Source organism: Peromyscus maniculatus, chromosome 5, assembly GCF_049852395.1.
Source record: "Peromyscus maniculatus bairdii isolate BWxNUB_F1_BW_parent chromosome 5, HU_Pman_BW_mat_3.1, whole genome shotgun sequence".
Classification (NCBI taxonomy): domain Eukaryota; kingdom Metazoa; phylum Chordata; class Mammalia; order Rodentia; family Cricetidae; genus Peromyscus; species Peromyscus maniculatus.
In genome coordinates this window covers 39520386-39542100 of record NC_134856.1, presented here as the reverse complement: position 1 = coordinate 39542100, position 21715 = coordinate 39520386, and the positions used below count along the sequence as shown (strand labels likewise).

Genomic DNA, 21715 nt, shown 5'->3' with positions numbered 1-21715 from the left:
CTAGCCCTAAACCTCCAGGCAAGTACCTCTTGCCTCAGTCTCCCCAGAGGCTGAGATTACGGGTGTGGGTAGATTTCCTTTCAAATGCAGATTAGAAAGAAACATATCCATGAACAGGATTTTCTCCAAAGTTTCGTCATGATCCCAAGCCTGGGAGCGGGGTGGTCATGAAACTGGCCACATGAACTTTATCAAGTCGCTGCTGGACCCAGCTGTTTCCCCAAAGCTCCTGAGCAATAAGCTAGGGAAGGAGCCCAGTGAAGGACCTGGAACACTTAACCCTAAATGGGATGTCTCCACCAAATCCCTCCCCTTAGGGCCCAGGGAACCCAGCAGAAGTGGAGGAAAGACTGTAAGAGCCAGAGGGGACTGGAGGACGCAAAGGAAACAAGACTTTCTAAAGACAGTTTGAACAATGCATGTGTGAACTCACAGAGACCAGCGGGGTCTTCATGGGTCTGCACCAGATGGGGTCCTAGAGCTCCCATCCCTAACCCAGAAGCTATCTCCCATTGATAACCACTTGCAAATGAAAATTAGTTTTCTTTAAGGGTGTCTCACCGGGGAAACAAACCGCTCTTAAGGGTAGCCCTAGGCCCAGCAGTAGATGGCCAACACAAATCAGCATCAATGGCGTCTTTGGAAGCCGTCTCTCAATGTTGTGTCAGGGCATTTTACAGCCTCACAGGTCCTTCACATACATATGTGGCTTCCAGTTTCGTGTTTTTCTGGAAGTCCTGTGTGCGAACGTCTGTTTCTTGAGCCTTTTCTTCCCTTGGCTTGCTTTCTCCTATTCCAATTTGTTTGCTTTCGTTTCATCTTATCATTCCTTAGATCTCTGTTTTGTTTTGTTTTCCTGTGTAGTTTTGGTGCCTGTCCTAGATCTCACTCTGCACCCCAGGCTGGCCTCGAACTCACAGAGATCCGCCTGGCTCTGCCTCCCGAGTGCTGAGGTTAAAGGCGTGCGCCACCACTGCCCAGCTAGATATCTGTTTTCTAATGAGAGAGACAAGAAGAGTGTAGATCGGGATGGGACGGGATATGGGGAGGAACTGGGAGAAGTTGAGGGAAGGGAAACCATAATCAGAATATATTGTATGAAAAAAAATCAGTGTACAATAATAGGGAAAAAAAAAGAAGGAAGGGAGGGAGGGAGGGAGGGAGGGAGGGAGGGAGGGAGGGAGGGAGGGGACAGGAAGGGACCAGTATCTCCCAGGAAGCGTAGGTAAGGACCAGTGAAGAACCTGCTGCCCTGAAGGGTGATGTCATGCTTGATTCAACCTTTGAAAGAGAAACCTTCCCAGGTGAGGCCTCTCTATGACTCAGGACCCTGCCCCACCTGTCCGTCAGTACCTAGGCATGTCCACTGCTGACTCAAGGGGGTGACGTTTTCTGGTAGGAAAGCCACACTTTCCCACAAACAAGTTGGTCATCGTGTTCCCTTTTCAAACACTCCCACACAACTGTGGTGAGGAATTCGTGGGGGAGGAGGTCGGCAGTCTGAAGTCTTTGTTGGCTTCCACATCAGTAGTGGGTCACCAGGGCAGCGCCCAAGAGGTTGTGATGGAGATGGACAAAGGTGCCCCTCTGCCATGAGAACTTTGGGGAACCAGACTAGAGAGCCGGTTTCCTTAGGCAACAAGCCAGGAGGTGGGGTGGCTGGGAAAGAGCATTCGATTCCTGGTTTGAATCTGATACCCTTTTAAAGGTGCCAGGGCTGTTCTGAGCCCTCAGGAATGTTCAGCAAATGCTACCAATTAAGTACTTGAAAGCATGGGAGGTCAGCACCCACAAGACCCAATGTAACTTCAGGTAATGTCCGCTGCTTTTGATGGTTTTGCCATACTGGGTTTAAATCGAGGGCACAAGCGGGCCGTGGTGGCTCACGCCTTTAACCCCAGTGCTCGTGAAGCAGAGCCAGGTGGATCTCTGAGTTTGAGGCCAGCCTGGTCTACAGAATGAGTTTCAGGACAGCCAAGGCTACTCAGAGAAACCCTGTCTCAGAAAAAAAAAAAAAAGGAAAGAAAAATACACCTAAGGTCCATGTATCTAAGGCAAACACTCTACTACTGAGCTATATCACAACAAATTTTTGGTTTTTATTTGTTTTAATTTTATTTCTGGGTGTGTGCTATGTATGCAAATGTATATTTACATTAGAAGCCCCTTTTAAGGTCAACCTTGGGTTTTCTTTTTCACAAACCATCCACCTTGGTTTTTTTTTTGGACTGGGTCTTCTCACTGGGACCTGGGGCTTCTGATTTGGTGAAGCTGGATGACTAGTGAGCCTCAGAAATCCTCCTGCCTCCGCCTCCTCATTACTGGAATTATATAGGCTACCAAACTAGCTTTTTTATTTTTTATTTATTTGTTCATTTGTTTGTTGTTTTTTTTATTTTTTGAGACAGGATTTCTCTGTGTAACAGCCCTGGCTGTCCCAGAACTCCCTTATAGCCCAGGCTGGCTTCAAACTCACAGAGATCCACCTGCCTCTGCCTCCTAGGCACTGAGGTTGAGGGCATGTGTCACCATGCCCGGCTATTTTTTATTTTTACTAAGACTTATGTATTTTTTTTGTGTGTGTTATATGTTATTGTTAGGGTTAGGGCTGGAGGGATGGCTCAGTGGTTAAGAGCCCTTATGGCTCTTGCAGAGGTACTGGGTTCAGTTCCCAGCAGCCATATTGAGCAGCTCATAACTGCCTATAACTCCAATGCTTTTTCTGGCCTCTGTGGACAATGCACATAACACACGTGTTATCCATAAACTCACACAGGCACATAGATACCTATACACACAAATAGAGGTAAGTAAATCTTTAGGAAAAAAATCTAAGCAATAACAACAGTTCACTCCTTCCCTCCCTTCCTCCCTCCCTCCCTCCCTCCCTTCCTTCCCCTGTCCTTTTTCCAACACTGGTGACCCATCCCAGGGCCTCATACTTGCCAGCCAAGTGTTCCCCCTTTGAGCTACACTTCTAGGCCCCCAAGACAATGTTTTTAATTAAGTATTTCTCAAATATTTCATGGAGCATTCTTACTCTAAAAATGTGAAATTCAAAAGTAAGTGGTGGCGTATGTCTTTAATCCCAGCACTTTGGAGGCAGAAGCAGGCGAATCTCTGTGAGTTCCAGGCCAACATGGTCTACATTGCCAGTTCCACACCAAAGGCTATAGAGTGAAACCTTGCTTCAAAAAGAAGTGAATTGGTGCCCTGTATTTTGGCTTGGCACCTCTAGCTATGAAGCAGAGTGATGTACCTTACGTAAGGATGTAGGACTCTACTCTCTACGGATATTGATTGATTGGATGGATTTTTAGCCCTGAGAGCTTTACCTTGGCTGCTCTAATCAAGTTAGCTTTGCATTTTTATCTTCGAGCTTTCTACCTCTCTCTTCAAGTTCCTTCCGAGATGCTAGGGCCTGCCAATAACTAGAAGGTCTTGAACAATTAATGGGCTGCAGGATGGAGGTCAGAGGGCAGAGCTGAACCTCCTTCAGGGAGGTGGGGCCTGACAACTGGAAAGCAAAGAGGTGTCCTGTGTTCCTGGAGATCTCCATCTGCTTCCTTACACCCACAAGTGTGGGGCCCAGGTGACTCATCTGACCTTTAGACTCTCGGCAGCAAGCTACTTTGTAACAAGACAATTAGGTAAGGTTATACTGTAGCTGTGCAGGGTGCAGAGAAACTAGGGGGTGCCAAGAAGAAACCCAGAGCCTGAGAATAGCATCCCTTCCTCCTCACGTGCCTACACTCTAAGAGCTCATTTTGTCTTGTGTGTGTGTGTGTGTGTGTGTGTGTGTGTGTGTGTGTGTGTGTGTGTGATATGTAGGCAGGACCATGATGCTCATGTGGAAGTCAGAAGGTAACTTTGGAGTCAATTTTCTCCTTCCACTTTTACATGGGTTCTGGAGAATCAAACTCAGGTTGCCAAGGGTTAGATACAGCAGCAGGTACCTTTATTCACTGAGCCATCTCACCGGAACCCACTTTGTATTAGAAAAACAGAAACACGCATATTTTCTAAAAAGAAATGCACAGACCATATACACCCTCCTCCATTCACTCACTCCACAGATGTGGACTGAGAACTTATTATGGCCTAGCCTCTGTTCTGCCTGGAATATCGCTCAAGAACAAGCAATACAGAAGGCCCTGACCTCCTGGGATGTGTGTTTTTATGGAAGGAGACTATGAACTGAGGAATTCAGTGAGACACACGACATGTTCATTGGTGAAAAAGTGCCAGGGAAGGCCTGGGGATGTAGCTGAGCTGTAGAGCCCTGCATAGCATGTGCAAGGCCCCGCATAGCATGTGCAAGGCCCCGCGTAGCATGTGCAAGGCCCCGCGTTCAGTCCCCATCACTGCCACCATAAATGGGGGCGGGGGTACAGAGAAGTAAAGCAAAGGAAAGTCCTCATTGAATGGGCAACATTCTAGCAAAGCTTTGCAGGACACAGGTGAGCAGTGCAGACATCACAAACAGGTAATATACAGGGTGTGGTCATCCATACTTGAAATACCACCACTCCCTTGCAGGAGGGTCAGGAGTTCAAAACCAGCATTGGCCTGAAATACTGTGGTATTCTGGGTACAACCAGGAAGCAAAACGGCTGAACAACGTATATACAGGGAAAATGAGGACCCAAGCCATGGGCTGTGGAAGGGACACAGTACCAGAGCCTTGGAAGTCATGGACAGGATTTTTATTCTGTATGAAACAGGGAATCCCGGGCAATTTTAAGTAGGAATGATACTTTCTAGTTTAATTTTTTAAAAAATTCATCACTCTGACCTGACATGATATCTCTACTCTCAGCACTTTGAAGGCAGAGGCAAGTTATCTCTCTATGAGTTCGAAGCCAGCCTGTTTTACATAGTGAGTTCCAGGCCAGCCAGCCAAGGCTACATAATGAGACCCTGTCTCATTAAAAAAAAATCACTGACTACTGAGTGAAGAAATGAAATTACTGTTGGGATGCACAGAGCAGGGGGGGGGGGGCAGAAGACCAGAAAGAAGCCGCTGCAGAGATCCCCTTTGGAAACAGATGGGTCTGCATGCCAAACCACAGAAACAGGTGTTAGTTTAGTCTTGAACTTGTCAGGGTAAAATAAATCTGAAACACTTTCGGCTTCTTACAAGCTCTCCTAATTACAAAGCTACCTAATTATTATCTAGGACTCGGCCAATTATCCCACAGGGTCCTGTGCTGGCCGGCATTTATGAGCTGGCTCCCGGGGAACAGGTTCATCTCCAGGTACACCCCACGAGGTCCTACTGGTAACATCTAGGCATTGCCCTCCCCCGCTTTCAGGAGCTAAGCGCACCCCCACATCTGTCTGGCGTTCGTGCCCTAAACCAAGTCCTAGGGGGACATGGCTTCTTAGAGGTAGGGAATGCTTCCTACCTTCCCAAGGCAGAATGGGGGTGAAGATCTTTCTTTCTTTTTTTCTTTCAGGACCCCCCAAAATGAAAAAGACAGGGTGTTCAGTTAGCAGTATTTGCATGTGAAGGTCAAGAGGCTGGCACAGGCCTGCCTTCTCAGTCAGGTACTAGGAGGTGGGCTGATGGATGAGGCCGATGCACAGAGCAAGCTCAAGGTCAGCCTGGGAAACAGTGAGACCCTGTCTCAAATGAAAAGCTTTTAAAAAGCAAAAGGATAGAGAGGTGCTGGGCGGTGGTGGCACACGCCTTTAATCCCAGCACTCGGGAGGCAGAGCAGGCGGATCTCTGTGAGTTCCAGTCCAGCCTGGTCTACAGAGTGAGATCCAGGACAGGCACCAAAACTACACAGAGAAACCCTGTCTGGGGGAGGGGAGGTGTAGCTCAAGGGCTGAGGGGTTTGCCTAGGATGCAGGAGACCCTAGTTAAGCAGCAAAGGGGAAAACGGGCTGTGAAAACCGCCCAAGCAAAAGCAAAAAAAAAAAAAAAAAAGGCCCTTCAAAGGCAAAAACTCAATTGTGCTGTCACAAAATCAATGAGGCTCAGAGACATCATCTTCCCAGGGGGAGGAGGGAATCCCTTCCCTCAGGAAAGGAAGTGGGCTCCCTTCCCCTTAGCAAGGGAAGTGGGCTCCATGGGACATCTGAGGTTTGGCAACAGGCTGTAGAGAACTGGGTTCTGCTTCCGATTTTCCTCAGTGCTAGGGACCAAAGCCAGCCAGGGTAGAGGCCTCACACTCGGAGGGCTCAGACCTGACCACAGAGCCGCATCCCAACACTCTTCCTGCCGTTTCCACACACAAGAGAAGCCTGTGCCGGGGAAGCCCTGGGTGAGGAGACAGGCTGAGAGGATGGCTCAGTGTCAGCCATATGTAAACATTTATTCCTATTGATATATAGTTTAAGCTTTTCAAGCCAAGTGATAATTTGCCTAAGAGAATAGGAGAAAACCCTCACCACCGGACAGAAAAGCCCAAGGTCCTATGGGAGCCTTTTCTGTGACTTTCCTTTTCTGTGCCTGGCCACACCCTCCTACTCACCAAGGTCCAGCAGGGGAAACTGACCACTTCTGCTGGCCCCTCCTCCCAAATTCCCTGTGGAAGTCTCTCATCTAAGCAGAGATTTTTCTGAACCTCCTTGAGGACAGAGGCTCCATCTCTGGTGCACTGGCTACATCCTGGGTCCACTAGTCCCACTGACCATGGGAGTTCTTAGATCCTGGGCCTCAGGGCAGGTAGCCGGATGCCCACACCCTGACTGGCACCAGCTGTTTACTCATCAAACACCTTCGATCTAACTCCTGGGCTGGCAGTGAAATGAATGTGTGCCGGATACCTGGAGAGCATTAAAAAAAAAAAAGCCAAGTCCATCAGTGTGGAGTCATGGGCCTTTAAAATCCTAGCACTTGGGAAGCAGAGGTGGGCAGATCTGTGAGTCTGAGGTCCAGTAAATTCACTGGAGGGGAAATCTGTATTTGTGAATGGCCCCAGGTGACTCAATGCTTGTCCATGGGGGGGAGGGCAGGGTGAACCATGGTCTCAAAAGCTGGCCAGAAAGCATTTTGCAATGGGTCAACAGATAAGTATCCTTAAGCATGAGTATTAGGAAATAGTTCTGAAAACTGAGGTTTGGGGAACAAGGAACTGGAGGCCATCCTGACTTTGCCACCCCCAGCCACTCTACCCTCCTTCCGCCCCAGTTTGAACCCTTTCCAATGCACCGCAAGTCCATTGCAGCCCACTCCCAACATTGTGAGGAAGAAAACGCCATTGGATTTCCTTTTCTAACAAAGGCGAGCTCCTGGTCACCTGTTTGCAGAGCAGTGTTTGCTTAGAACCGAAGCAAGGAGAGGGAGGAAACTGGTTTGGCTGGTTTGCTGGGCGGGAGAGAGCTTAGGGGAAACTTTCAACCAGCTCTTGAACCAAGCATGTAAGTCATGGGAAAGGGAAAGTCACAAACCGAGGGCCCTGCAGAGGGTCCTATGCTGAGTATTCACTGAGCGTTTGCCACATGCCCCTAAGATACAGATGTATATGGTTATCTTCACATTACAGATGGGGAAACCAAGTCTGAGAGAAGAAAAGTCTTGGCAGGAGTTCTTCATCTGGCCTCCAGAACCTTCTAAGACCGACAGGGCTTTGGGTAGCATACACTAATAATTCCAACCCTTGAGAGGTATAAGCAAGAGGTCCAGAGATTTAAACCAGTGCTACCTGATGAGTTCAAAGCCAGCCTGTAAACAGGGCCTGGTGTGGGGTGGCGCACACCTTTAATCCCAGCACTCAGGAGGCAGAGGCAGACGGATCTCTGTGAGTTCAAGACCAATCTAGTCTAATTAGGGAGTTCCAGGCCAGCCAAGGCTACATAGTGAAACTCAGAAATAAGTAAATAAATCAAATGAGAAAGAAGAGAAGGAACAATTTTCTTTTTAATTGACCAAAGAAAATCACTTAAAAAAAGACTCACTGCTCATTTCCGATCCGGGCTTGAGGTCTCCCTTCTGTGGCCTCAGAAGCTTTCAAAGGAAAGTACTTGGTTCACAGTATCCCCAAGGACACCTTTTGGGCCAGGCTTGGCTTCCAGAGAGTGCTGGCCAGAGAGGTCTCACAAGAACATTAGAGATTCCAGACAACCTACTCAGCCCTGTTCATTTGCCCTCTGGGGCCGCTCTGGGGACACAGAATGGAGCCTGAGAGGAAAAAACTCAGTCAAGGTAGCAAAAATGGATTCATACATCCATTCCTTTGTTCAAAACAAGACTAGAAGGCCTGTTGGGTCCCCAAGAAATTATTACCCACTTTTTTTCTCCATTTCCTCTTACCCTACCTAGCCTGAAACTCACTATAGAACCAAATTGTATATATAGACATATTATTTATTTTATGTGCATTGGTGTTTTGCCTGCTTGTATGTCAGTGTGAGGGTACTAGATTTCATGGAACTGGAGTAACAGGCAGTTGTGAGCTGCCATGTGGTTGCTGGGAATTGAACCTGGGTCCTGTGGAAGAACAGCCAGTGCTCATAACCACTGAGCCACCTCTCCAGCCCATCTTCAAAACTTCTAACAATCCTCCTGCCTCATGTGCCTCCATGATCAGCTTCTTTTTTTTAATCCTTCCCTCACCCCCCAAAAAAAAGACAGGGTTCCACAGGTAGCCCAGGCTAGCCTCAAATTTGAGATCCTCCTCCTGCCTCAGCCTTCTCAGCACTGGGATACAGGTGTGGACCACCACACCTGATTTATTTAATGATTCTTGCTAAATTTCTGAAGCAATTTATGGGCAGTAGGAGAGACTGGAGTCTGACCTCGACAGACTGGACTGTTTTTTCAAACAGTGAAGGACACTCTCCCTCGGGCAAGGGGTGTCTAAGAAAGGCAGAAAGGATGCTTGGGGCTGACACAGGAAGTTTGGGGAAAACAACTCCTGGAGCTGCGTGCAGGCCTGCAGTTTCTCCCTTCTGGAGCTGTTTGTCCAGATAAGGCTGTTTTCTCTTCATAAACTGTCTTGCCCAGGCTATCAGGATATGGGTCATAGTGGGAGACTGAGTTTGGTAATGACAGTGATGGGGGAGGGGCTGGAGTTTCACTCTAGGACCCTAGTCAGGGTGTGGAAGAGTATTCAAGACCTTCTTTCCTTCCTTCCTTCCTTCCTTCCTTCCTTCCTTCCTTCCTTCCTTCCTTCCTTTCTTCCTTTCTTCCTTTTTTCCTTTTTTCCTTCGGAAGAGGATCCCTAGCCCTACAGAGCCTGGAACTTGCTATGTACACCAGGCTGGCCTTGAACTCTGCCTTCTCAGCTTTTTAAAACAACAACAAAAACTATTTTGTGTGCACATTCATTACATGAGTGTGGGTTAGAGGACAACCCTTGGGAGTCCTCTCCCTCCTCCCATGGATCCTGTGGATCAAAATCAGGTATTCAGGCTTGCTGGCAGGTGCCTTTACCCACTAAGTCATCTGACTGACGTGTGTGTGTGTGTGTGTGTGTGTGTGTGTGTGTGTGTGTGTGTGTGTGTGTGTGAGACAGGGTTTCTCTGTGTATCCCTTGATGTTTGATGTCCTGGAACTCAGAGCTCTGCCTCCTGAGTGCTGGGATTAAAAGTGTGTGCCCCCATGCCCGGCTCACTGGCCCTTCTTATCTGTGCTTTCTTTACATTCACAAATTCTTCCCATCCCCATATCTATGTTCAGCCATATTCCCCAGGGTTTAGCCTAGTGCTGGCATAAAACAGCAACTCAATATGGACAGCCAGATGCCCATACTCCAGCTAGCACCAGGGATTAATTCGTCACATATGCACTAATGTATATAACATAACAAATGTACATGATTTTTACTACTTATGTTCAAACCTGAGTCTTCCCACACTTTCTCACTGACCTGCTATAATGATTTCATTCTTCTCCTTAGAAAACTTTATGCCCTGAAAAGAGACCGGGGTGAGGCAGGATAAAGCCCCAAAAGGCTGAGTCTGGACTATGATGGGTGTCTCTTGCTGATTTTAGGGTTTTGGCAGCTTCTGGGAGATTTCAAGAGCTGATTGTCCCCGCACCTGTCTTATCTCGGGCTGCTCTTGGAAGGAAATGTGTAATAGATACCAAGGTGAGCATTTCAGCCAATAAAAAGCCCCAGAGAGTAAACAGGGATTTCCATATCCACCTAGCAGGGAGGGCCGGGCAGCAGCTGAGGCAGCTTTCCTTAAATGGCCTGGCCTAGCCTGCGATCTGGCCGCCCACACTCCTCAGGAGACACAAAGACAAGGGCAGAGTGGCAGCCCTGAGTCTCCTTCCTAGGAAGGCCTACATGCGCCCGCCCGCCGCGTCACAGGCATGAGTAATTAGGGGAAGTTTGGGAGGCTGGGGGTGGGAAGTGGGGATCTTAATGATGTAAGGGGATCCTAGGAGTTCCATGCTTGCTTTGTCACTGTCTCCGGCAGCTTTCAGCACATCCTTCAGAAAGGAGAGGAAATGGGTGTATTTAGTCCACACTGGTGGATGCCTGGGAACTAGGTCAATTCATCAAATGACCAAAGCCCAGGCCCAAAATACAAGGCTGTTTGTCCTCCAGACTTGGTAAAGAAGGCTATGAGAGGAAGCCATCGGCTCGTCAGCTGTCCTCCTCACTCCATAGAGATGTACTCGTGTGCATTTGTCTAGTACTCTGAGAGGCGAAAGTCTCATCACCCGGGTCTCTGAAAAGTTTGTGTTAAGAAAAAGGAAAATAATCCACACTCTAAAGAAGCTTAAACTATACTTGGCGGTTGTTGTCAGTAATCCTAACATTCAGGAGGCTAAGGCAGGAGGATTACCGTGAGTTCAAGACTAAACTGGGCTATACTGTGAGTTCCATACCTGGATTAGACCTTGTCTCAATAAACCACCAGTGTTTCATTCAGCAGCACTTAGACTAAAATTGGAATGGACAGAGATTAGCACAGCCCCCAGAAAGGATGACGTGAAAATTTGTGAAGAGCTTCCTATTTAAAAAACAAAAGAAGGCCTGGTGGTGGTGGTGGTGGTGGTGGTGGTGGTGGTGGTGGTGGTGGTGGTGGCACACGCCTTTTATTCCAGCACTCGGGAGGCAGAGCCAGGTGGATCTCTGTGAGTTCAAGGCCACCCTGGACTACAGAGTGAGTTTCAGGAAAGGCACAAAGCTACACAGAGAAACCCTGTCTCGAAAAAACCAAAACACACACACACACACACACACACACACACACACACACACACACAGAACTGGCTTATAAACAAACAACAAAACCCAGCATGCTGGTGCACACTTGTAATCTCAGCACTGAGGAAATGGAGGCAGGAAGATCACAAATTCAAAGTCATCCACTACTACATAACAAGTTCCAGGCCAGCCTGAGCTACCCAAGCCTGTCTCAAAAACAAACAAACAAACAAACAAAAAACAGAACAGACAGAACTGGTATCTGCCTCCTAGCACTCAGAAAACAGAGGCAGGGGAATCTCGATGAGTTCAACATCGAGTGAATGATTGAGTGAATACAACAGGTAAGGCTACATAGTGAGACCCTTTCTCAAAAACAAAAAGCAACAAAACAAACAAACAAACAAACAAAAAACAGAACCAATGAACAAATCAGCCTAACTAAAGAATATGCTTAGATAAGTGGGAGGGTTTTGTTTTTCGTTTTTTAAGATTCTGCATTTCCGAAGCCAGTGAAAGAATGTACAAGGCTGAAAGCCGGGGAGTCAAGCTAACGGGGCCTGGGGATGATGCCTGCCAAGCGCCAAGTCCTTTGTTCAATCAAACCCTATCTGTGACCTTTTAGCCACCAGTGTCAGGTTTATTTCCAAACTCCGGGGCAGCAAACTTCAGTAGAGCCTGGAGCCAATGCCACGATCTTCCATTTCCAGGGGAAGTTCCAGAGAGAATGACACCACCTTCCTAATCTAGACAACTCTTTAAGTCACAAAGCAGTTCCTGAGGTGTATAATGTGTGACTTCTGGAAAGGCACGTCTGTCTGACCTCCAGCGATTGCACACTCCACTGGAGCAAGTAGAGCCCTGCTGAGCCGTGATGGAGCCCCAGCCATAAAGGGAACTGGAACCAGCCACAAGGAAGCTTGTGGGATGCGGTGTGGAAGCTGCCTCTTCCACCTAAACCACCAGCCAGGACCCCTCCGCCTCCCACAGCACAGGCTCCATCTCCATCATCACCAGCCGCCCTCAGCTCCCCCACCTCAAGGCCTCTGTCCTCAGCCTGTTTTACAAAGGACCCTGTTTCCCCAACACACAGCAGACACACATGCCTGGTCCTTCCTTCCTCAGTCCTTCTTCCCTTTCTCCCTCTCTTTTCTTTCTTGTTTTTTAGACAGAGTCTCATCTCATCTCACTCTGTAGTCCAGGTTAGCCTGGAACTCACTACAGAGACCAGGCTAACCTCAAACTTATAACGTTTAGCAATCCTCCTGCCTCAGCCTCCCAAGTGCGGATTATAGGTGTGAACCACCACACCAAGCCTCAGCTCTCACTTGCTTTCACTCGTTTCTCCTCTCTCTCTCTCTCTCTCTCTCTCTCTCTCTCTCTCTCTCAGAAAAAAGGGAATCAAAAAGAGAAAGACTAGTTGTAGATGCTTCAGGCAATACAGAAGCCAGTCAAGCCCCTGAGTCCCTAAAGGACCAGAACGTTGTCCACCCTCCGGAAGTTCTCATTTTCTCTTCAGGTAAACAAAGCCCTTGCTCACAGCAAGAGGCGGCACCGTGAGTTATAAGTAGTATTATTATTGATATGCAGAGGTATTAGTGACTGGACACCAGAGCTTAGACGTGCACAGTGAAAGCAGACCAGTGCCAAAGTGAGCCTATACTCCTAGCACTCACAGAGTCTGAGGCAGGAGGATCAAATTGTGAATTTCAAACCAGCCCACTCCACACAGGGAGGTCCTGTCTCAAAAAACAACAGACTCGTGGACAGTGCCTGGCTAGCTTGTAGCAGGCCTTGGGTTTGATTCCCAGCACTGCTAATGCACACAAAGACCATCCTAACTAAGGCGCAACTATGTGTCATCCCGCCATAGGAAAACAAAGCCACCAGCCCTTGGGATGGGATACCTGATATATACTTACAAATTCCCATGTCTAACCCTGCACAGCTCAAGACTGAGTGGTGTCCACCTCTTTCCAGAAACCCACTGGCACCCTTGGAAACATCCTAGGCCACCCACACCTCACTAACCTGTCCCAAAGTGCCACCGAAGGACCTCCTGAAATACTCTCAGCAACCCACCAGAGGCCCAGATTATTCCTTGGGCGGTCAGCAAGTAGACAGGCTGGGCCATCATTGACCACTTCAACCTCAGGGCCACAGGACAGCACTGCCTTCCTCAGCCCCTAGAAACCTCCACAGAACCAGCCAGGTCTCAGAAAAGAGAATACAACTAATCAACCGAGCTGCTGTTTCTCTGTAAAACACATCATCAAACCTGGGCACAAGTTCCAAAGTTCACAACAGAACTTTAGACACCACCACGATTGCTGCAGATTTTTCAGGTATGGCTGGAAGAACAAACTTGGTCAGGGGATCCCCAAAAGGGGATTCTGAGTGACTTCTTTTTGTATTATTTCTTTTTTGTTTATCATGAGAGAGGAGGAGGTGGTTTTGATACATAAGACGCACCTGGAAACTAGGGAAGCCAGTAAAAACAAAACAAAAAACAAAAAACTGGTCCTCTTGCCTTGCTCCCAGCCATGTCCAACAGGGAAACAAAGAAAATTCTAGATTATCACATTGAGATAAGACCTGAAATATATTGAGTGCTTGCATGTATGAGTCAGAGCTACCATCTTTTTCTTAAAGTAAAAAGCAACGAGGCTAGCCTGGTCTACAGAGCAAGTTCCAGGACAGCCAGAGCTACACAGAGAAACCCTGTCTGGAAATACGCCCCCCCCCCCCCACGCCAAACAAACCAATACCTGTAGCAAATATTTTCATCTCTATGAACAAAAGCCACAAGTCACCAAGAGCCTGTTCCTCAGTGACTATCTAAATAGTGGGAGTCAAATTCCGGTTCAGAAGCCTGTCCTGCTGACCCGTGAAGTCACCTTTGGGCCTCCGATTGCTCATTAAATGGGAATACTGACCAACTGGCCCTACCCAGCAGGTTTTGGCGGTCTGAAATTATGGGCCGGTTCCACTAATAAGTCGGAGAAATACCGATAACCTCTAAATAATACCCTTGGTCCATCCTTGCCCCTGTATAAATAGCACAGCCAGACATATCTACCTTGATCAACCACAATCGATAAATTTAGACTCCCAAATCAGCCTAAATCCCGAAGCAGAGTTTTGTCCATTCCATCCCACCGCATGGGAGCACGATTTCTTGGCACCTTCCCCACCCGACCCCACCCGACCTAACTCTGCCCAGTTACACCAGCAGAGCGCCCTTACCTCTGCCTAGGAGGTGGCCTCTCTCCAGGTGCCTCCCCGGCACCAGGAACGTGTAGACCTCAGCACTGAAGCCGGGACTGCAGGGCTCAGGCTCCGGCTCCTGGCAGAGCCACGAGGAGACCTGGGGTGGAGAAAAGGTAGGCAACCTGGTGACTTGGGGGAGCTCACACCGAAACCAACGACGTAACCCTTCCCTCGCCTGGGGCGTCGGGATTGTGGGAGGACCCCCCGCCCCCCGCCTTGGGGCAGATAGGGACGCCACCCTCCCAACCCGAAACCAGCCGCCAAACTCCAAGAACTCTTGGGGGAGGGGACTTCTAGGGTCGCCACCTCGCAGCCTAGACTACCTTTCCTGCCTGGCTCCATTTGCATCTCACTGGAGACGCCTTTACTCTTCTGGCGGCCACTTTCCTTAGACCGCAAATGGTCTCAACGAACACGCTCAGACTCCTCTTTCTTACTCCAGAGAGCCGCCATCCCCAGCCTACCGTCCCTTCTGTACACGGCAGGTGTTTCTATGCTGCTAAAGTCCCTTTCCTTATCTCGGATCGTCCGCTCTGCTTCTGCCCCCCCCAACCCCTTTTTCATGCGGGCCCCCATCTTGCTCCACACCCCCTCTGGCCGCCTCAAACCGGGACCCTGTTCAACTCGGGGTCCCGGGAGCCCGCAGCGTGGCGCGCCCCCACCTGGGAACCTGCGGGAGAGGCTGCCACTCCGCGCTCGCCTGGACCGCCCCCCCCCCTCCACAGCACTCAGCTCCGCGCCGCGCAGCCTCCAGGGAGATCTGACCCTCTGGACCCCAACTTTCTTGGGAGAAGGAAAGCGGGAGGGCAGCAGGCAGAAAGGCAGAGCGAAGCGGGTGGTGGGGCCGGAAGGCGTCCTGCCGGGAGTCGGGACATTCCAAGTACCTGCAGCAGGAGCAGGATCGCGGAAAGGCTGCGGCACGGGGCTCCCATGGCTGGCCGAGCGGGCGCCGAGCAAACACGGAGCTCGGGTGCGGTCGGGCAGGGCCGGGTTAGGCCGGGCTGGAGTCTAGCAGAACTTCCCGAGAAGTCACTGATGCGCCGCGCCTCGCCACTCCACTGAGCCAGGCAGAGGCTGCCCCAGCCAGGTGAGCCCGAAGGCACCGCCCCCGGCGCCACTGATTGGCTGAGGCCGCACCTGCAGGTGGCAGCCAAGGAGCCGCACGGCCCTCGACTTCCTCCACCCTCAACTGTAGTTGGTGGCATGGGGCCGGGCTTAGGAGACTTCCTCATTTCCTAGTCCACGTTCGTTCGAATCCCAGTCCAACCTTGCTGTGGCCCACTGAGACTTGGATTACAAAGGACTTTACTCTTCATCTAGGTTTTTATTTCGTTTTTCTTTATTGTGTTTGGTTGGAGGAGTTTGTTTGCTTTGGTTTACTTTGTCTTAAGGATTTTTAGAAAACATTTTAGCGTGTGTGTGTGTGTGTGTGTGTGTGTGTGTGTGTGTGTGTGTGTGTGTGTGCTCTCAAACGCAGGTGCCACAGCCCGTGTGGAGTTGACAGCCTGCAGGAGTCAGTTCTCTCCTTCCACCAAGAGGGTCCCGGGATTGAATGCCCATCATCAGCCGTTACTGACTGAACCATCTCTGCTGTTTTATTTTGTTTTATAGCCTGAGTTTGGGTTTTGTTTGTTTGTTTGTTTTTTGTTGCTCAGCCCAAGCTGGCCTGGAACTGTCTTAGCAGCCTAAGCAATCCTCCTGCTTCCGCCCCCCCCCCCCCATCGCAGGGATTGCATAAGTGAGCCGCCAGACCAGGCTCATCTGATCATCTAATTTTCTAACTTCGGTCCCCCTCCCTTTCGAGACATGGTTTTGCTATGCAGCCCAGTATGGTCTTGAACTCACTATTGTCCATTCTCAGCTTCCCCACTTTGGGGATGGAACTACAGATACCCACTACCATGCCCCACTAAGATCTGTTCTTTTCACTTCAGCTCTCAGCAGGTTAGTGAGCCACGGAGTAGACCCGATGGATTAGGATCCCCTGTGCAGGAATTACAGGGACTTTTTCAGCTGCTCCATGTGGGAGCTGGAAAGGGAACCCTGGTCTCCTGGAGGAAAAGCAAGCTCTCTTAGGTCCAATGCCATCTCTCCAGGCCCGTGTTTGTCTGCTTATTGTTTGAGACAGGGTCTCTCTGGATGTTCTGGAACTCACAGAGATCCGCCTGCCTCGACTTCCCAAGTGCTGGGATTAAAGGCATGTTCCCCTATGACTAGCTCACATTTGTCTGTATTGTTTGTTTGTTTAGACAAATTCTTCCTAAGTAACCCAGACTGGCTTTGAACTTAGGATCCTCTTGCATCAGCATCCTAAATGCAGGGATTACAAGCATGCACCACCACATCCATCAGTTCTAGTAAAAACCTAGAACTCAGAGGCTGGAGATGGCTCAGTGGTTAAGGGCAACTGACTACTCTCTTAGAGGACCCGGGTTCAATTCCCAGCACCCACATGGCAGCTCACAACTGTGACTCCCGTTCTAGGGGATCTGACACCCTCATATAGACATACACACAGGCAAAACACCAATATAAATAAAATTTAAAAAAAGACTAGAACTCAAGCTTTCCTGCTCCATAGATTGAGGCTGTTTGTTTGTGTGTTTGTTTTTCAAGACAGGGTTTCTCTGTATAGCTCTGGCTGTCCTGGAACTCGCTCTGTAGACCAGGCTGGCCTCAAACTCACAGATCCGCCTGCCTCTGCCTCTGCCTCCCTAGTGCTGGGATTAAAGGTGTGTGCCCAGCTAGATCAAGGCCTTTAACGCCATAATCATACCACAGTCACCAACACCTTCTTCAACGAATTCTGTCCCTGGTACATAATTTTAGGATCAAAAATAAGATAGATAAACATAAGACCAGTTTCCATGTCTGCCTGTGGCCTGCCATGTCTGGGTGCCTGGGCTACATGCTATCGATCCAGGCTTTGACAAAACTACAAAACAGGGTTTGGGGAGTACACGCCAAACATGAATAAGGCCCTGGATTCCACCCTCCTCTGCATAGACACCGGGGGGGGGGGGGGGGGGGGTTTGCCTACTATAATCCCAGCACCTGGGGAGTGGAGGCAGGAGAATGATAACTTCAAGGCCATCCTGACTTTGAGCCCTGAGAGTCTCAAACAAGCACCCCAAAACTACAAAATGTTCTTGCAGTCACTGGCTGTGTGACCTTAGGCAAGTTAGTGTCCCCTTCTGTACCTGAGCCCAATGCCAAAGCAACCACTGAGGTGCGAGGGTTGGGCCTTTGAAAGTCCCAGCCCTATCTCCCCATCCCTGGGGATAGTCAGAATGACAGCATTTCCCATGAAGCTAATGGGGAACCTGAGCCACAAAGAGCACAGCTTCATCTGTAGAGGTACTGCCTCTAATCCACATCACCCACACCGTCTCTGCCAGCCCTCCCCGAGGCTGACCCCTCTGGTTTAATGGCTTTCCAAGCACATACCCAGCAGCCTTTTGGATTTCTGCTTCTTGGCTCCTCCTGCCTCTTAGCCCACCAGGAGGCACGGAGGGAGAGGGCTCTGGTATTTCCTTTCCCACTGATGCTCCTGCCCAGATCTGGCACTGAACAAGATAATGGAAATAAAGAGGCGTTTCCCCCCATGGGGCAGCCTTGGCGTTTATTTTTTTTTCCTCCCAGTTATGTAAAAATACATATTTTATATCATTGCTGGGTGTAGGGAGTCTTTGGGGCTTTGATTTCTTCTGCCCAGCAAGCGCTGGCTGTGGAACTCTGTGATGGCGCTCACTGACTCCTCCATTACACTCGGACAATTCAATAAAAAGGATTTTCAACAACAATTAAGGGCAGCAAGGACAGGTCAGGTCTGAAGCACTTTTGAGGCCTGATGCATCTCTTCAGATTTCTTATCAAGACCTTCTCCTCCGGGCTTCAGAGAGGGTCAGAAAGGGCCACTCACCCCGGGGGGGGGGGGGGCGCCCACACACACCCTGGCTGTCCAGGCTGAGGAGAGAACACAAAGGGACTCCCTATACAGTTGGGGCCTTGTGAGGCAGTGAACTTCCTCAGTTTACTCCTCTGTCAAACAGGCATAAACCTTGAGTGTGAAGATCCACTGAGCCGGCATGTAGAGACTGCACTGTGGGAGCTGAGTTATATACCACTCACCCCTAGTCTTGGGTGGTGGTTGTCTTGCCATAGGGTCTCTAGCCCAGGCTGGCCTCATATGATGTAGGTAAAAAGATAAGCATACATTTCTGATCTTCCTGCCTTCATCTCCGGAGTGCTGAGATTTCAAGTGTGTGCCTCCATACCAGACTTCCCAGGTTGGCGGGAGTGTGTGGGAATCCAACCCAGGGCCCTGTAAATGCTAGGCTAGCATTCTACAAATTGAACTGTATATCCCCAGCCCTTAGAAGACTCCCCTACATACTCTATAGCACTTTCGTTATTGTTAGTAGAAACTGAACCCAGGACACAGGCTGTGTGTAGCTATATCCCTATCCCTTTTTGTACTTTCTTATTTTGAGAGAAGGTCTCAACTAGTTGCCCAGGCTAGCCTTAAACTCACTCTGTAGCCCAGACAGGCTTTGAACTTGTGACCATCCTGCTTCGGCATCAACTGAGAGTTACAGGCCTGGCTGGCCATGCAACACTGTTCAGCAGCTCTCTAGAGAAACAGTCTGTGGGGAAAAACAAAAAAAACATGAGTACCCTGGGAACCTCCCCAGCTCCAGGCTCTCTTTTCCCCCACACCCACCAGAAAAGCCTCTTAGGCTATCTGTGGCCTGGGAAAAACTTTCACACAATCCAGCTAATCATTTAGAACTTCTCAGGGTCATTTGCATTTTAAAGAAGGTGCTGGGGGCTGAATTTGCTGCTGACAAAGGAATGAAATCCTCAGAGCTAGTGCAGGGGACTTAACCTGATGTGTTGGATGTGCTGGGAAGAGGGTCTGTGGTTGCACCCAATGCTTCTCAACTTGGGAGGAGAAAAAAAAATTAAAATCCAGGAGTTAGGAACCTGGGAATTTCCGGCCTTAACAGGGAAAAGTGCCCTGGAGACCCCTCCGGGAAAATTACAGACTGTCCCACTCTGGATGAATGGCACTCAGCCCTCGGTGGATCGGAAGCTATAGGCTTCTCCACTGCACAATCAGGCTATGGCTGATGGACTTTCATTTCCTGGATGCCTTACTGGTGAACGAGGAGGCTAATGATTAACCCCCTGAGCAGTCTTGGACTGCAAAAACCACTAATGGCTTCTCAGGTGTAATGGCACAAGCCTTTAATCCTAAGCACTTCGGATACAGAGGCAGGCAGATCTCTGTGAGTTAGGCCAGCCTGGTCTATATAGACAGTTCCAAGCCAGCCATGGCTACATAGTGAGATCCTATCAAAGAGCCAGGGGTGTGGGTATGGGCGGGACATGGTTACTTGCATATAAACAATGTACAGTCTCCTTATGTAAGTCATTTCCAAGATGGTCAGTGATAGTGCAGGCCCTTAATCCCAGCACTGGGGAGGCAGAGGCAGGTGGATCTCTGTGAGTTCGAGGACAGCCTGGTCTACAGAGTGAGATCCAGGACAGGCACCAAAACTACACAGAAAAACCCTGTCTGGAAAAACCATAACAAAAAAAAGTCATCTCCAAATTACATAATACAGTGTGGATGTTGTACATTGCTTGTATATGCTCTCCTGGAGCTCTCTATATAGACCAGGCTGGTCTTGAACTCACAGAGATCCACCTGCCTCTGCCTCCCAAGTGCTGAGAAGAATGGTGTGCCTTTACTCCCAACTCTCAGATCCAATTTTTAATTTTACTTTATCATTCTTTTCTTTTTTGGATACAACTTTTATTCTATCTATCTATCTATCTATCTATCTATCTATCTATCTATCTATCTATCTATCTATCTATCTGAGGGGAAATGCCATGGTGTGAATGGAGTATGGAAGTCATAGGACAGATTACAGATAGACTCTCTCCTTCTATCCTGTGGACCCTGAGGGTTGAACTCTGTCAAGAGGCTTGGGGGCAAGCACCTTTACCTGCTGGGCCATCTCACTGGTCCAGATGCCTTTTTTTTTTTTTTTTTTTTTTTATAGCATATCTGTGTGCATGGTGTGTATGCAGTTGCAAGTGCACATGTGTCCATGCGGAGGCTAGAAGCTGACACATCGGAGGGTCTTCCCTTTATTACCTTTGGGTCTCTCAGTGAGCCCAGAGCTTGACAATTCTGACTAGTCCAGCTAGCCAGCTTACTCTTTCACTTCCTGCCATGCACCCACATGACTCTCATTTTATTTATTTATTTGTTTAAAATGGGCTCTCACTCCCTATGTAGCCTGGCTGTCCTGGAACGCACAGATCTACCTGCCTCTGCCTCCTAAGGAGTGCTGGGATTAAAGGCGTGTGCCCCCATTGCCATACCAGAGTCAAAATTTTAAGCAAAAATACATCATCGGGGTTCAGTTAGATGGCTCAGCAGGTAAAGGGGCTTGCTGCCACACCTGACAACCCTGAGTTTGACTCCTAGGACCCCCATGGCAGAAGGAGAAAACTGACTACCACACTTGTGCTATAGCATGCCTTTGCACGTGAGTGAATAAGTGTAATAAAAACGCACACACACAACACTCCAGAGGCTGGGCCCTTCCTATAGCACAATATCCAAAATCAGGAAATCCTCTGGCTGTTCTCTCTTCAGAAGCTAAGATTCAGTCGGTGTCAGCTGATCCTCCAAGTTCTACATCACCTTGTGGTTTGTAGCCCAGGGGACGATGACTCTCTAGCTGGGCTCCATTATCTCGTTGAGTCACACAGCAAGCATTTGTGAAGTACTCCCGTGTCGCTGATGTCCTGCTCAGCACAGGGGACACGGAAATAAACAAAACACGGCCCTTGCTTTTATGAAGCTCATAAGATAGTAGGGCTGTGGACAAATAAACATTCATCCATTTATTTATTAAATACTTACAGAATGTAGCCAGGTGGTGGTAGCACATGCCTTTAATCACAGCACTCAGGAGGCAGAGGCAGGTGAATCTCTGAGTTCGAGGCCAGCCAGGGCTACATAGAGAAATGTGTCTTCAAAAACAACAACAACAAAGACCAGGAGTTGAAGGCCATTTCCAGTGTCTTAGTTTGAAACCCTGTCTCAAAACAAACAAAACAAAAAGACAAAGCAAGAAATACTTAGAGAATGCAAAGTATGTGTCAGGCGTTGTGCTAGAGGCCAGCAATTCATCAGTACACATGATCTCTGCAAGTGTTACAGCTCCGGGTATCCTGACTTGTCAGGAAGTCAGGCTCTACCTGAAGCTGTGAAGGGACCGCCGTGGTTTCAGGGTCAGGGTGGGGTT

General features: G+C 49.0%; 1 protein-coding gene across 1 annotated transcript in view; it reads right to left on the bottom strand.

The window, feature by feature from the left end:
• Positions 1 to 15483, bottom strand: part of Cdh1 (cadherin 1) — a 72550-nt gene extending 57067 nt beyond the window's left edge. Inside the window, exons 1-2 of the mRNA XM_042277627.2 lie at positions 15269 to 15483; positions 14361 to 14481 (exon numbers count right to left, since the gene is read on the bottom strand). Of these exons, the coding sequence (XP_042133561.2) occupies positions 14361 to 14481; positions 15269 to 15316 (169 nt within the window). The 5' untranslated portion in view covers positions 15317 to 15483. The remainder of the gene's footprint in view (positions 1 to 14360; positions 14482 to 15268) is intronic.
• Positions 15484 to 21715: the final 6232 nt, after the last annotated feature.